Source organism: Carex rostrata, chromosome 8 (genome assembly GCF_964058835.1).
Source record: "Carex rostrata chromosome 8, lpCarRost1.2, whole genome shotgun sequence".
Lineage (NCBI taxonomy): Eukaryota > Viridiplantae > Streptophyta > Magnoliopsida > Poales > Cyperaceae > Carex > Carex rostrata.
This window is the reverse complement of record NC_135925.1, coordinates 13,460,963-13,476,131: the sequence shown is the minus strand read 5'-3', so window position 1 is coordinate 13,476,131 and position 15,169 is coordinate 13,460,963. Positions and strand designations below refer to the sequence as shown.

The following is a 15,169-nucleotide window of genomic DNA, read 5'->3' as shown; positions in this document are numbered from 1 at the left end:
TATAATTTTTTATTGATATTAATTTTTATTTTTATGCGATTAAATTAAGAAATGGATATATTGCTAAATTAAAATATAAATAGATAGGAAAATAACCCATTTTGAATTATTTAGAAATATCTAAATCAAGTTGTGATATCTAAATTTATCTTCTTCTTTTTCTAAACATTGTGTGATTTTTTATTTCTGGACTTTTTCTCAAATTTTGGGCGTCAACAAAAAATTTCACCTTCCTGCAATGAATGAGACAAGACAAATTTTTGAGTGTATATATGAAATTCTCCCTACTTACAATATCTTCATCTTCTCCGATATACCCCTCTCTCTCTCTCTCTCTGTCTCTCTCCAGCTCCACCAGTTCGACAATGGTGAAATTCAGCAACAGCCTGGTGGGTTTTCTAAACCTCCTAATCCTGCTCCTCTCGATTCCCGTTCTAGGCGGAGGGATCTGGCTGAGTCACCGCGCCTCTACCGACTGCGAGAAGTTCCTCCAAAAGCCAGTAATCGCTCTGGGGGTATTCCTGCTGGTGGTGTCTCTTGCGGGACTCGTTGGCGCGTGGTGCCGCCAGTCGTGCCTCCTCTGGGTCTACCTACTCGTCATGTTCGTTCTCATCCTTCTCCTCTTTTGTTTCACCATCTTCGCCTTCGTCGTCACCAACAAGGGCGTCGGCCAGGTCGTCTCTGGTCGCGGGTCAGTCTTTCCTGCTTCTAATCTCTTTCAATTTTGCATTTGCATTGGGTTTTTGGAGATTACAATTTGATTCATAACTATGTTTGGTAAAATGTGAAATTATTTTCTTGCTTTCTAGTTTCTTTTGCACTGAAAATTGGCTTTGTGGATATAATCCTCCTTGTTTGTAACTGCATTGTGTCTATTGATATTTGCAGAGTTCTGTATTGTATTAGACACTTAACCATTTTTTATTTGTCTTTTGTGTGACAGATATAAGGAGTATAAACTTGGAGATTATTCAAATTGGTTGCAAAATAGGGTAAATAACAACAAAAACTGGAGAAAGATAAAGAGTTGCTTGCAAGATGGGAAGGTCTGTAAGAGCTTGCAAGAAAAAAATCAGACATTTGGTCAATTCATCACAACCAATCTTTCACCAATTCAGGTACTTTTAACTTTTGCTTCCTCAATTGGTAAAGTGCTGCTATTCTTTTTTTACTTTAAGCGGCTTTTAGGTTTTGATGTCATGGCCTTGATTAAACAGAAACATACGTCTCATTGCTTCAATTTGGAAATTAAACAACGTTAGAGCAAAAAGGAAAAATTCTTGGTTGAATTTTGTTCCATATGTGTGTTGCTGTTTAATTATAGAATTATCAGAACACATTCCTTTTTACCAAATACATTGCTTCTTTTTACGCAATGTTTCTGCCGTCCGGTGATTTTACTTTTTTTATGGAATAAGACTTTCTCATTGTGAATCTCAATCTCAAATTCTTGAATTATTTATTATTAAACATTGATTAATTAGTTTGCTTCTATTGGTTACTTGTTTAATTAAGTATAGTCTGATTTATGAGTGATTTTGTTAACCTAACAGCAAGGCTTTTCAAAACTTAGTTGACCTGCCTCCACTATAATTTTAAGTTGGTTTCTCTTTTAGGATTTCTATGGTCATCTTACTCAACCACATTATTGTTATTCTATTCAAGAGTTGTGGCATGCCTGTTCATATTTGATCTTTTCTTAAACTGGCCCTTGGTCTTTAAGTTTTTTTTTTTATTAGATGACATGTTCACCTTAACTTTCAGCTATCAGTGTTCTTCAAGGAAAAGTTTTATGTCTGACCCCAAAAATAAAAAGCAAAAAATCATGGTTGGTACCCCTTTCAAGAGCAAGAATCTATGAAGGATGCTCAATTAATATTGTACACGTTATCCTGCCATGTCAATTTTTTTCCATCAAATCTCCCTACTCTTGTTCATGAATTTTTTTTAGAAACCATAAATAAAAAAACAGATTTTACCAAACCAACTTGATTGCTTTGGTTTTTACAAAGACCATAAAAACCAAGATGCGAAGTTTTTTTTTTTTTGGGAACAAAATTGCCATTTCAGTCTGAGCCATTTTCACAGATTTCGAAAAAAATGATGTTGTAAAACTTGTGAAAATACCTCGGACTGAATTGTCATTTCAGTCTCGAAATGACATTTCAGTTCTTATGGTTTTTTGTAAAAAAAAAAGTAATCATGTCGGTTTCATATTTTTTTTTTTAATTATGGTTTATAAAAAAAATTCCTTGTTCATCCCTCAGTTAGGTGAAAGAAATTGGTATGGTAGCAGTAGTAGATTGAGCATGGTAATCTTTTCCACAAAAATGGTGAAGTGGGGAGGAAGTGAACTTTTTTTTTTTTCCTTTTTGGTAAATATAGTCATATTGACATAAACCAAGCTATGTTTTGAGCAGTTACTAGCAATACTATTTTCATTTTGAAAAAGTTGCCTTATGTGGTAACTGGTGATATTATATGATCTATCAATTACTGTACCTACTCGCTACATACCCACCTTGTCTTTACAAAACGAGAAAATATAAAACCAAAACATAAAGAGCAATTACTGCTGGACTGCTAGTCCCGTGGTACCAGTATCATGGACATAATCCTTGGTTTATCAAGTCAGAAAATAGTTTTCAGATTATACATTATTCCTCATTGGATTAATTATTTTTCCAAAAAGAAATAAATCACAGTGAATTAATTCATATAATAATATTTTTTTTTTCTCAAATAACAGTCAGGCTGTTGCAAGCCACCAAGCGATTGTAACTTCTCGTACCAGAGTGAAACAGTGTGGGTCAAGCCAGCTGTCGACAACTCAACCAATCCTGACTGCAACACCTGGTCGAACGACCAAAATGCCCTCTGCTATGATTGCATGTCATGCAAAGCCGGTGTGCTTGCCAACATAAAATCTGATTGGAAGAAGGTTGCCGTGGTAAATATTGTTTTCCTGATTTTCTTAATTGTGGTTTATACAATCGGTTGTTGTGCATTTAGGAATAACAGGCGTGATAATTCATATCCTGGCTGGAAATGAGAGAGAAAAGTAACATCTCACACCCATGGTACTTGTGGAAATGCTTCATGTTTCTTGGTTTTTTATGTGAATTGACTAGCAGAAGTGTTTAAGGTTGGTTAGATTTTTTTTTTCTTGCAACTTATGGTTTTTTTGGTTCAATTTAACCATGTATATCCTGGTTTGACATCTCTAGCTTGGCGTGGTGTTACCTTCGGATAAATGTTAAAGGTTTGGAAGTACAAGTAAAATGCTGTGCTATTTAAATTCATGCGTTGTGTGGTTATGCTAATTTAATTTCACACAGGAAAAACACAAATTAGTGAATCCTTCTGGTTTTTAAGCCAACAGGAGAGAAAAGTTGCATTTTGCACCTTTGTTTTGAAAAACTGTATTAGATAAAAGATATTGGATGGTCATGTGATAAATTAGTTTTATATGATTTCTTCGTTTAGGGTTTCAAATTTTACTCTTTCATTATTCTTATTCAGTTGACCTCGAAATGTATCATCTCTTGACATTGTCAAAATCATTATCTCAATATAATTTTTATTATTTGCAGTCTTAATTGAGTTCTATTGGAGTCTATTAATTATTTCCACTTGACAACTCACTTAAAATTTTGCTATTCATTTAATTTGAAGGATCCAAGATCCAACTGTCTCTGCTTTCGGAAGATTTAATAATAAAATCCTCAATATACAAACAGAATGAAATCTTTAAATTTCATACACATCAATTGTCTGATTGTGCATCTCGAGAAGCATCAAGTGTCTCCTTCAAAAAAAAGAGAAGCATCAAGTGGTTTGATAAATTCAAATGATGACTTCTTTTTGTTGTCCTTTGTATTATTGATGTCTCTTTCTTTATTTAAAAAGTGAAAACTTTTAAACCTTCTTGGGTCCTTGGGCCTCATCTTTTCTTTAATTTAGTCTTTCAAGACTTCAAGTGTCCGCTCAAATGACAAGAATTAATTAGGACTAAATAATTTAACTTGAATCAATTTCACTCAGTCCAATTTTTTGTATTATAACAGAAGATCTTTTATTATTTTCTTTCTTTCATTTTTCTGGGGTTATTGATTCTTTTTTAACTTTCCCACTGAAAACCGATTTCTGGGTTTGTATAAATTATTAGAATAGAATAGCAAGGTTAGCAGCTAACTCGAAGTTCGGAATATGCGCTAACTCAACAAATTAATGAAATAGTGGAATAGCGAGCTAACCTCTGCTAACTTAAGAGTTCGAAACAACTACTTTTTCATCCAAATGCGGAATAGCAATCTAATTTTTTCACTAACCCATACTTCTTACTATTCCTTCGCCATTGTAAATTACAACTATAAGGTTTCTCTTACAAAGACAGTGCACAAAAGCATAAAACAGGATTCAATCTCAGGGTCAGCATTAATGCTGGTATCTGCTGCTTAAAATTGACACTAGTTCTTAGTGCCTAGTTGATTAAGCTGGAGGCAGAAAATAGTAAATATAAATAACATCATGCATGTTACTGGTATGATGCTAAAGTTCACCTCATAGCACCCACACACTAGTAATTATTTTATACATTATTAACATAATCTTCAATAAACCCTCTTACTTTTAAGTTTAACACACCAGCCCTTGCTCACTTTGAATGTAGCCAGTCTAATCCTTCTACTACACCCAAAAAATGATTGCAATGAACTTGATTTGCAGTTATCTCTTCCTTAATTAAAAGCTGATTAAGCTGGTGTTAGCCCATGCTTTAGTGCAGCATTCCAAGCAACATCAATTTGATCTACATCAATTGCACCGACCTCATGATGTGTCCATCCTTCTAAGAGATGTACAATACCTCCGGCATGACATGCATGAACTACACCTCGGTCCGATGTGTACTGAAATGTATGACAGACAGAATTATTTAATCGACCAAGCAGTATTAAACAAAATTTAAGGAAAATACAGGCTTTTCTTGAAGTCCTGCCTTTTGATTATTTAAATAATGTTATATTTCTAGTAAGTTGTTGTGTAAAATAATGGCAGCATATATGCAACGCACTTGCGAATTGGAGAGGCTGAACCAACAATCCTAAGTCAATTTTAGCTCTTGCTCAGATCAATATGAGCATTTTTTAAGTGCATTTATGCATACTAGAAACGATGAAAAAAAAGGTGTTCATACAAGATGAAGATATTTTTTTTTTCCTTTGCAACAGTATTAGCTGTTATACAAGAAGATAGCAGAGTCAATCTTTTTCATTTTTCTAAGACATTTCTATAATATCTCACTTAATTTGAACAACAACATTGTTTGTTTTATGCTTTTTCATAAAATTATCAACAATTTTGAGGTCTTCCGCTTGAAATCCTACGGGTGTACCTATAATATTCTGATTTCATAGATGCATGAAGATTGATAAAAGTTAGAAGATGTATTTACCTCACAGGAACCTAGCCCTTGTACATCTTTGGGTAGTCTCATTGCGGCTAAGTTACCATACGTGCAGTCTCGTCTAAATCTGATAACTTGAGGTACAACAAACTGATGAAAATGTGTTCCAGGTGGGGCCCATCGCTGCTCTCTCTGTGTCAGCCATTTCCCTACTATCCATGTCTTTAACAAACAATCATATTAACATATATTAGTCACTTTACAATACTTAATATTTCTTTCTCAAGAGTTGTTGATTGATATGTACTGACAGAATTTCTAAACATGTTATATCTGATTTTTTAATATCACATTAACAGAGAACCAGTCTTTGGTTTAGTGATAAAGGCAATGCTCTCCGTGTGGAAAGGAGCAATCCTTTGTGAATATTAAATAGTTGCTCAAAAAATATCATATTAACAATGCAGCTTACTTTCATATGAAAAAAAAAAAAAAAAAATGCAGCGTACAGTATTAGTTGTGGTATTTCCTCAATGAAATATCTTACCGGACAATTTTGCGCAGCTTGGTACTTGGTCACCTGTATAAGATAGTTTTGGAATTCCTGAGGTGCCTCCTTTTTTATGTCTCTAAACCTTTGTGTGGATTGTGTTAGCATCTGCACGCAAAACAAAACACAAAAGTATGGTTAGAACAATACCATGAGACTAACCATTACTGTGTTTTTGTTAAATTTTCTTTTCCTGGCTTACCATGACTCTGATCTTCTTCCTACAAAGGTAAAGTGAAATAGCACGTCCAAGCTTAGATGTGGCGCCGGTAAGAAACACTTCCTTCACATTGGTTTGAATTTCTCTCAGAATAACTGCAGCAGTAAGTGTGTTTCCATGCACTACTCTCACTCTCAAATCAGGGTGCTTGTCTACAAAGAGTGTCCCACCACCATTTAACGCCTCGTTCTACATCACAAGGTAGAAATATTCACACAAGTTTGTTGGCATTTCTTGCTAATGTGTTGTCTTTTTTCAATCTAAATATACAAGCTTAAATTTACATTCTGGTGTACATATACATTACTGTTAAACATTGTGGATTTATGCACACACACAACTACATATACAGGAGGCGTGTTAATCAGTGTTAAGAAAATCATAAATAGACTTAACTTATCGGTACACTAAATAAGAATGAGTTTTTATGCTGTAATTTTTGTATGAAGATACAGAAACAAAACTAATGCATACATAAGAGACTTGTTGAACTGAAGAACACCCTAGTTCTACTCCATATACAATGAACACAAAGCATAAAATGGCCCCCGCAAAACAGAGAGAATTAAAAGGTAGGCCACCTCAACAATAATTTTGGTACCTAGGATGGTAATTTGTACACTTGTAGGGTCAAAAGAAGACAGAACTGAGGTATGGTACTCTGTTTCCCTACTGACTCTAAAAAAAAATTCAAATGATTTCCATTAATTTTCCAGCCTATGCATTTTCCAGTAGCATTATGGGTGCAAAACCAGTGAATTTGACATTGACCATATCAACCCCTTCCTCTGCCATGCTGCAACCAATTAATTAATACCTCCACATGGGTAAATGATTTGTTTCTCCCAATATAATACACAAATAAAAATAACCTTCCTTGGATAATTGGTAACGGCTATTTTGAAATAATGCTTTCAGCATTTGTTGTGCTTCTGCATGACAGCACCTCTTTATGGTAAAAACCTATAGTTAATTCTCATTTAATCCTGGCACATGAGTGCCATATTGTATTTATTCATAAAAGTTCTAACCTTGTTTAGTGCAGCTAGGCTAATAACCTTTACTCCGATCTTATCGGCCCGAAGTATTGCAAGCTCAATCTGATGGTTGATTCCATCTTTTGCAAATGGCAAGAAGTACTGCAAACAAGGCTATTATGATTACAATATATACTGGTAACAATTTATTCACATAGCTTCATTTTTTTTTTTTTTTTGAAAGCATTGTTCTGAGAAACAAGATATAAAAAATTTGAACTATAATATGAAAATAGATACGAACATGAAAACCATATCTCGGGACAGTCCAAGTTTGGTGAAGTCGGCCGCGCAGGCAGTAAAAGCTAACTGTGTAAGTCTTTGATAAACACCACTGGAGAACCATGAAGTAAAAAGCAAGGGGCAAAAGAGGAAGCAGGATAAAATGAATGGTGTATGGTTTTGCGGTGACTGAACGAAATGCGAATGCCACATGCATCGATTGCATCAGGTCTACTACATGTGCCAGAAATACAAAATCTGGTACTTGATCATTCTTCCCTGTATAGTGTATACACAAAAGCAAACAGATTAGTGTTTGAATTCAGGAAGCAACATGACAATAGCGTTTTACATGCTTGGATTTTGTACTTCTATTGAAAGATGAAGATCAACATGTACAATACATGTGCAAGAATATTCTTCCAAAATTTGAAATTATATTTTGTACAGATAATACTCTATCAAATTTTCCATAACAAAATATTTATTTTTTGAAGTCTAATAAATAGTTGACCCTTAAAAAAAAAAAAAGTCTTCAAGTAGTTCAGCTTTTATCCAATCGTAGGTACTTATAAATGAAAAAGAAAAACATAAATGCCATGTATCCATGAATTCAATACTTGCAGCATGCATGCCAGCATTGAACTTGAAACTAGACTGATCAGGAGAGAGGAGATGCATTTAAAATTTCCAGCTAATGACACATGCTTTGAATAGGAGATTTGATGTGTGGTTGTCATTTTTGTACGAAAACTTTTTGTACAAACTTGATAGCTAGCGAGATCTGCGTATACCTAAGTACTGATAGAGATAGAAGAACAATGGCATGTACGTACGTCTATTGAATTCTGTTTGGATCTGGACCAATCAGAATCAGCACGACTATTAAAGTAGCCCCTAATCAGGCAGCCGTGCGAAACAGAAATATTGGATTCCATGTCTTGACGTCGTGCCAAAGTTACAATTTCATTGGACAAATTTTATAAGTGATAATGGAATGGTAAATCTAACTAATTAATAGATCCGTTTTGTTTTTGTAATGGCTCATTTTTTGTTGCATTCGCATTGAATGTCAATGATTTTTTTTTTTTTTTTTTACAATTTTCCTCTCTAAAAGAACCTAATAGTTTATGGAATTGGAGCCGTTCGATATGCATCAAAATTCATACAAATAACTTTAAAATTTGTATGAATTAAGTTTGCATGAATCATAAATTCATAATGCAAATCGAACAAACTCCAATCAAACATTATACCAAACCCTACTTCATAGTTCATACAATTATTGTACTATATAAATCTAATAAATTGCCATAAATATATCCTTAGGTACACTTCAATAGATTATATTTGCTAGATCAATATAATATATGATAAAATTTAAGTCTGTGCCTAGGCTTGCCTATACCTAGGTGACAGTTGACCGCATGTGATTGATGTTAAAAAAATATATTTTTTGTTTTCTTCATTGTACTTACTATTTTATCTAGTGTAAATTATTATTTTGTTAAATGAAAAATAATAATTATGAAACGAATAGAATGCAAATATTATTTACAGACTTTCATGCAAATTAAGCTTAATTAAATAATAATATCTAAATTATTTTGTTCATGAATAATTAATGATAAGTGGAAGATTAATTGCAAAGTGTACCTGAGCTAATTTCCCTTTGCAGTTCCCATGAATTGGGATTGATTGTTCCTCCAATTGCATCAAAAAGTGGCATGAAAAGGCAGAAATTTGAATCTTTCTTTATATGGTGTAAGCTATAATATCTGCATGTACAAGTTAGGTGATGGGTCATTTATTGCATGCAACATCTGTACTTCTGCCATTATATTACATTAGAGAAATCAGAACTCAGAAGAGTTATGATCCTACAATTTTTTTAAAATAAACTATGAAGATATAAGAAGGAAGCATGTGCTGCCTGATGTGCACTTACGATGGTGTATAAATAAGGTATCTAAGCAGGGGGTACGTGTCAAAGAGTTGATGATCAAACACTTCTACATTGCTGTACCCCATGCACCGCAAATAGTCGAAAAGGAGGATGTGGCTGTACACCAGGCCTATGGACCCATATCCCATTATAAATGCACCAAACAGAGGTGTTACCATGGCCACAGCTTGGACCAGGTGCTCCAATGGTGTGGCAAATCCAGCTGAAAATTACCAACAGAAAAACATATACTGTTTTCAAAAAAAGAAACATATATTATTATTATTATAAATAGTTGGATTTTTTTTTTTTGTGAGTAAATATATATATAGTTGGAGATCTACACACACAAAAGGTATGTAACAAGTTAGGTATATAAATGGGAGTAAAACTAGGGTGTTCTAAGTTTATCAAGTCTTTTGGTGAATTTAAGTCTAAAATCTATCGAATCGGCATCAAACGACAAATTTAAACCGTTGAAACCCGCATACCTTACGAGTGATGTGTCTACATGTAAAAGAAATTAATTTTGCATAGAGTCAAATAGTCAAAAAAGTTTCAAAAAATGAATGTATTAAAATTAATTTATTAACCTTCTAATTTTGACTGCTTGACTTGATACTAAATTAATTCGAATGTTTAAAATTTTCATATGTAGACGCATCACTCGTAAGGTGGGCGGATTTTAACCGTTCGAATTCTTTCATTTGAAACTGATTCACTAAGAGACTTGATTTTAGAATAGTATACGACAACATAGTATGAATCGGTACTTAATTAATGCTTATCATTGTATACGGCATATATGCATTATTGAGGACATCCACAGGGTACAAGATGGGATGTTGTAACAATTAATGTCTAGACAAAAACAAGGCATTAAATGGATACATCATTAATGTAAGGTTGTATGAATTGAAAAAAAATCTCCTTAATTTACTCTTCTCATTAATCTACATATCTGTGAAAAGTTGTACCAAATCTGTGGTAATTTTTACCGGTTTTGATTAATGGCAATAAAACAATCAGCTCAGCCAAAATTTAACCGGTATTAATTTTAAAGAGTGATAAAAACACCCATATTTAATTAATTCTAATTAAAATTGAGAGATTGTGACAAGAAGGTCAGCCAAGTTTTAGTCGTGACAAATTGATTTGGAAAAGAAAACTTTGACCGTTTCGTTTTGACTTTGATGAATTATGGATGGTTAAATTTTTTTATCAAATGGAGAATAAGGAATATGAAATTAATAAAATAAGAATAATTCCAAGCTGATACCGGTGCAGTGCAGTGCTTTTATTGCCCAACATCCAAACCGGTGCTTTTATATATATCACCGGTCCGGCAAAATTAATACCGATTACATTTTCACTGAAACCGTTTGTTTTGTTGTCGAAAAAGTTAATCAAAATCGGTGAAAATATCACAGATTTTATTTGTTTTTGAAATTAATTTATTTTTTTGGATATTAATAAAAAATTTGGAAAATTGTAGGTAGCGAATTAAGTAAGGTTATGTCTAGGCCGGTCCTAAAGATTTTGGAATCTGAGCGGGAGAAAATTTTGAGTCATTTATATATACAATTTTTTTATGAGACTGGCTAATACACTTCTATAAGTACTTCAACACCATATGCATATTAGGTTATTTTTGCATTTTCAAAGTCCAAACAGTCAATCGAAACCGTTCAATATGATATCAATCAAGGTTCTAAATAGCGATTATAGCGGCATAGCGGGGAGACCAAAAAAAAAAGCTATTGCGAATAGCGTAGCTATAGCGGAAGCTATCACACATAGCGATTTTCCCTTTTCAAACTTTATATTCTATATTTCTACTAATTATCAACATAATCAATATTAGAGAATTGATGTAACAACTAAATGACAACTAATCTAAGTCTATACTTTTTATCAATTACGCAAATAAGAAGAAAAAAAATTCAAAAAGTAACATTATTTAATAGTTTATACTTCATGGTATTACATATTATAATAGACAAAGAGCAATTAATTTTATAAGGTAAATGAAGTCAATATACATATTTAAACATTTTATAATTATAATAATGATCAAAATCAGCTTTCAATTAAAATGAACGATAATAATTTTACAAATGAATACTATAAAAAGAGTAATCAAAATGAAGAATTAGTATTTGAATATTTCTCGATATAGAATGATAGAATAAATCACAAATAAAAATAGAAGCATATAGTTTGGTTTAGTATACTTATCGTAGAAGACCATGTAGCATTAGAAATAAGAATAAAAGTACAGAAGTCCATATAAATTGCAAAAAAAAAAACATGTAGCATAGCGGTAGCTATAGCGGGTCTCATATAGCGGTAATAGCGGCCAGCTATTATAGCTATAGCGGTCGTAGCTGAGTTAGCGCAATTTTATCTCATAGCTTAGCGTTTATGGTCTGGAAAAGCTATAGCGTAGCTATAGCGCTGCTATAGCGTAGCTATAGCGCTGCTATAGCTAGCTATTTAGAACCCTGATATCAATATTAAAACGTGCTTGGAGACCAAATTTTACGTTTTTTGGAATTTTTTTACTATTTTTTAAGATAGGTAGAAAATCCATTGATTCAGAAGATTCTGAACCATAAAAAACAATGATATTCTACCTACCTTAAAAAATAGTAAAAAAATATAAAATTTGGTCTTCAAGCACGTTTTAATATGGATATCATGTTGAACGGTTTGGATTGACTATTTGGACTTTTAAAAAGCAAAAAGGACTTATAAGCATATGTTGTTGAAATACATATGAAAGCGATTAGCCGGTCTGATTTTTTATTGATATGCCAATATATCATATCTATTTATAGAAAAATTTGAACCCTTTATATATACAAAATTTGACCTCTAATATTTTATTTATTTTTAATATATACAAAAAAAATTATATATATATATAGACAAATTTTTTTTTGGGCCTCTTGGATCTCGGGGGTCTGGGGCGGTTGCCCTGGCTACCCAGCACCTAGGGCCGGGCATGGTTATGTCCAAATTGTTCTAACATAAATGTAATAATATTATAAATTAAAAGAAACTGCTTATTTAATTAATTAAAAAGAGAATAAAAGAATTAAAAAGAAAATACAATTACATGCTTTCATATCTAGAACTAATTGTTGGCATATATGTACATGTGGAGCATTTTTTTTATTGGGCTAGCATTTGATAGGGTTGTGAAGAAAAAAAAAACCCATTCAGGTATTCAGTAAAAAATAATGAATGCATACCGGTGTAAGGTTGCGGTACCGGAGAGGAATGATGCAGGGAATGGTACCGAGAGAATAGACTGGGTTTATGAAGCCATCTGTGGGCACAATAAAAGAATGACTCTGAAAAGCCCACGTGGATCGTCAGTGCAATTATGAATCCTCTCCAGTCCATATACACCACTGGTGCCTCCATTAGTGATTGTAAAGTGCTTATGGCTGCTGTTGCTAACATAGCTTGCATTATCAAAAAATTGTCCCTGGACAAATATATATGGTGAAAAAAATTAACAGACCTAATTAATTACTTATTCGTGATATCTATAATTCATCATTCATTCGTTATTGCAGTATATTATCACAAGATAAAATAATTTTTTTTATAAACCATAATTAGAAAAAAGATTTTTATGAAACCAACACGATTATTTTATTTATTTTTTTATAAAAACCATAAGAACCGAAATGCCTTTTATTTCAGTCCCATCCGTTTTCACAGATTTCGAGAAAAAAATACGTTAAAAATTTGTAAAAATACTTGGAACTGAATTGCCATTTCGGTCCCAAAAAAAAAAATTTGAGACCGAAATGGCATTTCGGTTCTTATGTTTTTTTAAAAAAAAATAAAATAAAAGTAATCATGTTAGTTTCATAATATTTTTTTTAATTATGGTTTATAAAAAAATCTCCAAGATAAAAGAGTAATTGAAACTGGGGACTTTCTTTTTCAGCACATGCATGTTACTTTCCAACTTAATAGGAAGGGCTGCTATTACTGACATCTGATCAAGATACATGTTAACTGGTACTTTATAACATTTTATTGGTACTTCTAAAAGTACTATATATACTTCTATTTTATATTTCTGAATTTACTATATTTTTATTATATATTATTACGTCAAAATTACATTATTATATGAATCTGTCCTGACTCCAATTAAAAAAATTAACCTTGTTCACAATAATTTTCTTTAATTTCTCACTCTTACTTTACCATTAAATGTTGGGTCATATTCTTCACCTTGCCACCTTCCCCTTATTCATCTTTGCATTTATTTTTTTTAATCAAGACATGTACATGTTGGGTCCTTAAATCACTCAAGTTCCTGTGCAATATTGTACTGGATTTCAAACATGGTCTATTTTTTTTTTGGAGGAGACATGGTCTATTAATAGTAAAGCAACTAAGTACAGAAAAAGTTTATGAAGATATGGGAAAATTCTTCCACCATATTGTGCAAAAAAGAAGGATATTACAGGAAAGAGACAACATAAGATTTTTTTTTTTTCTTTCCGAAAAAGTGGGGGGAAAAAACCACTGGATCATTGAAACCAAAGAATAATATTCTGGTACGTACACCACCACTGGTACAAATACAAAGGACTATAGATAAAAGTTCAAAACCAAAAAAATATGTATATATATATGTGTGTACTTTACTTAATGAGGTGCTAGATGCAATTAAATGTTTGGTTATGTTCTGTACTTGTGTTATTTTTTTGCAACAAAAAAATATTTCAGTAAAATTTTGACTTACCAGTCCCACTCGTTGTCAATTTGTTTAAAAGTAACGCCATCTTTTACGACACGGCGCCGGCGATTAAAGAACAACATGTTACTATAAGAGAACCATAGTTGGTGAACCAAACCTCTAAGAACAAACAGAACAAAAAGATGGATCCACCATGAATCTATTATTCTCCCTGCTCTCATTGCTTCCATTGCCTTCGCCACCATTGGCCCATACAGTGCATACTGCATTTTTGTAAAAGACCCAGAAAATTATAATAATTGCATTTCTGCTATTTTATTTTATCATAAATAAATACAAGTAATGAGAGAAAGAGAGAGACTTTGAGTGAACCCAAGTTCGCCCATGGCCAAGAGGACAGGAAGTTTCCAGCCATTTTTCCCATCATTGCCAGAGAGAGAGAGAGAGAGAGAGAGAGAGAATATTGGTTTAGGTCCAGGTTCTCTTGTACAAACTAAATGAAACACTCTTGTCTCTTAAATATAAGCAAGAAATCATACTTTTTGGGTGGGGAAGGGGGAGGGCGTACGGTTGCAAACGGATTGGATAATATCTATCCGGATCCCGATTCAAAAATTAGATATAGTACGTCTTATAGATATCCGAATATCATACATATATTTTAATTATATGTATCTGGTCCACTATACGATCTGTATCCGATCCGTTTGCACTTCGTGGAACAACCCCGTATTTACTATGGGACAGCGTCATAACTGACTCATGCTTGTTTTTGTTTTTTTTTTGTTTTTATCTACAACAGACTCGGTAACGGTAACGGTAACGGTCACAGATGATGCATTGTTTTCACTTTTCGGTGGTGAATCGACCTGTCTTAAAGTCTAAAAAAGAGAAGAAGGCCTCAATTGGTAAATAAAATCTTAGCATTCCAATTTATTTTATGATCTTGAACAAGGCCAAGGAATTGCAGTAAATTAAGTTCACTAGCCCCAGCATTGGGTTTGGATTACAAAGTGAGAATAGATCTGGGCAATTCAGGCTACTAATGGATAGTTT

At 32.9% G+C, this 15,169-nt stretch overlaps 2 protein-coding genes across 4 annotated transcripts; one reads left to right on the top strand and one right to left on the bottom strand.

Annotated features, from left to right (window-relative positions):
• The first annotated feature begins 317 nt into the window (after window positions 1-317).
• LOC144558681 (tetraspanin-8-like) lies at window positions 318-3,494 on the top strand. Its single transcript, XM_078307524.1, has 3 exons — window positions 318-691; window positions 944-1,118; window positions 2,750-3,494. Exons 1-3 carry the CDS (start codon window positions 366-368, stop codon window positions 3,050-3,052), a joined length of 804 nt encoding a protein of 267 aa, XP_078163650.1. The 5' UTR covers window positions 318-365; the 3' UTR covers window positions 3,053-3,494.
• A 911-nt stretch (window positions 3,495-4,405) lies between these two features.
• Window positions 4,406-14,660, bottom strand: LOC144557929 (very-long-chain aldehyde decarbonylase GL1-2-like). 3 transcript variants are annotated; one of them, XM_078306594.1, is made up of 12 exons: window positions 14,475-14,611; window positions 14,159-14,376; window positions 12,639-12,877; window positions 9,385-9,604; window positions 9,093-9,214; window positions 7,459-7,715; window positions 7,209-7,316; window positions 6,160-6,366; window positions 5,955-6,065; window positions 5,456-5,629; window positions 4,750-4,910; window positions 4,555-4,605 (listed from the first exon to the last, which is right to left on the bottom strand). In XM_078306594.1, exons 1-11 carry the CDS (start codon window positions 14,538-14,540, stop codon window positions 4,755-4,757), a joined length of 1,878 nt encoding a protein of 625 aa, XP_078162720.1. In that variant the 5' UTR covers window positions 14,541-14,611; the 3' UTR covers window positions 4,555-4,605; window positions 4,750-4,754. The 3 variants fall into 3 exon arrangements, with proteins under 3 accessions (XP_078162721.1, XP_078162720.1, XP_078162722.1); XM_078306595.1 differs by having other exon boundaries at window positions 4,406-4,910; window positions 14,475-14,660; XM_078306596.1 differs by lacking the exons at window positions 4,555-4,605; window positions 4,750-4,910; window positions 5,456-5,629 and adding an exon at window positions 5,720-5,740 and having other exon boundaries at window positions 5,880-6,065.
• Between the last annotated feature and the right edge of the window lie 509 nt (window positions 14,661-15,169).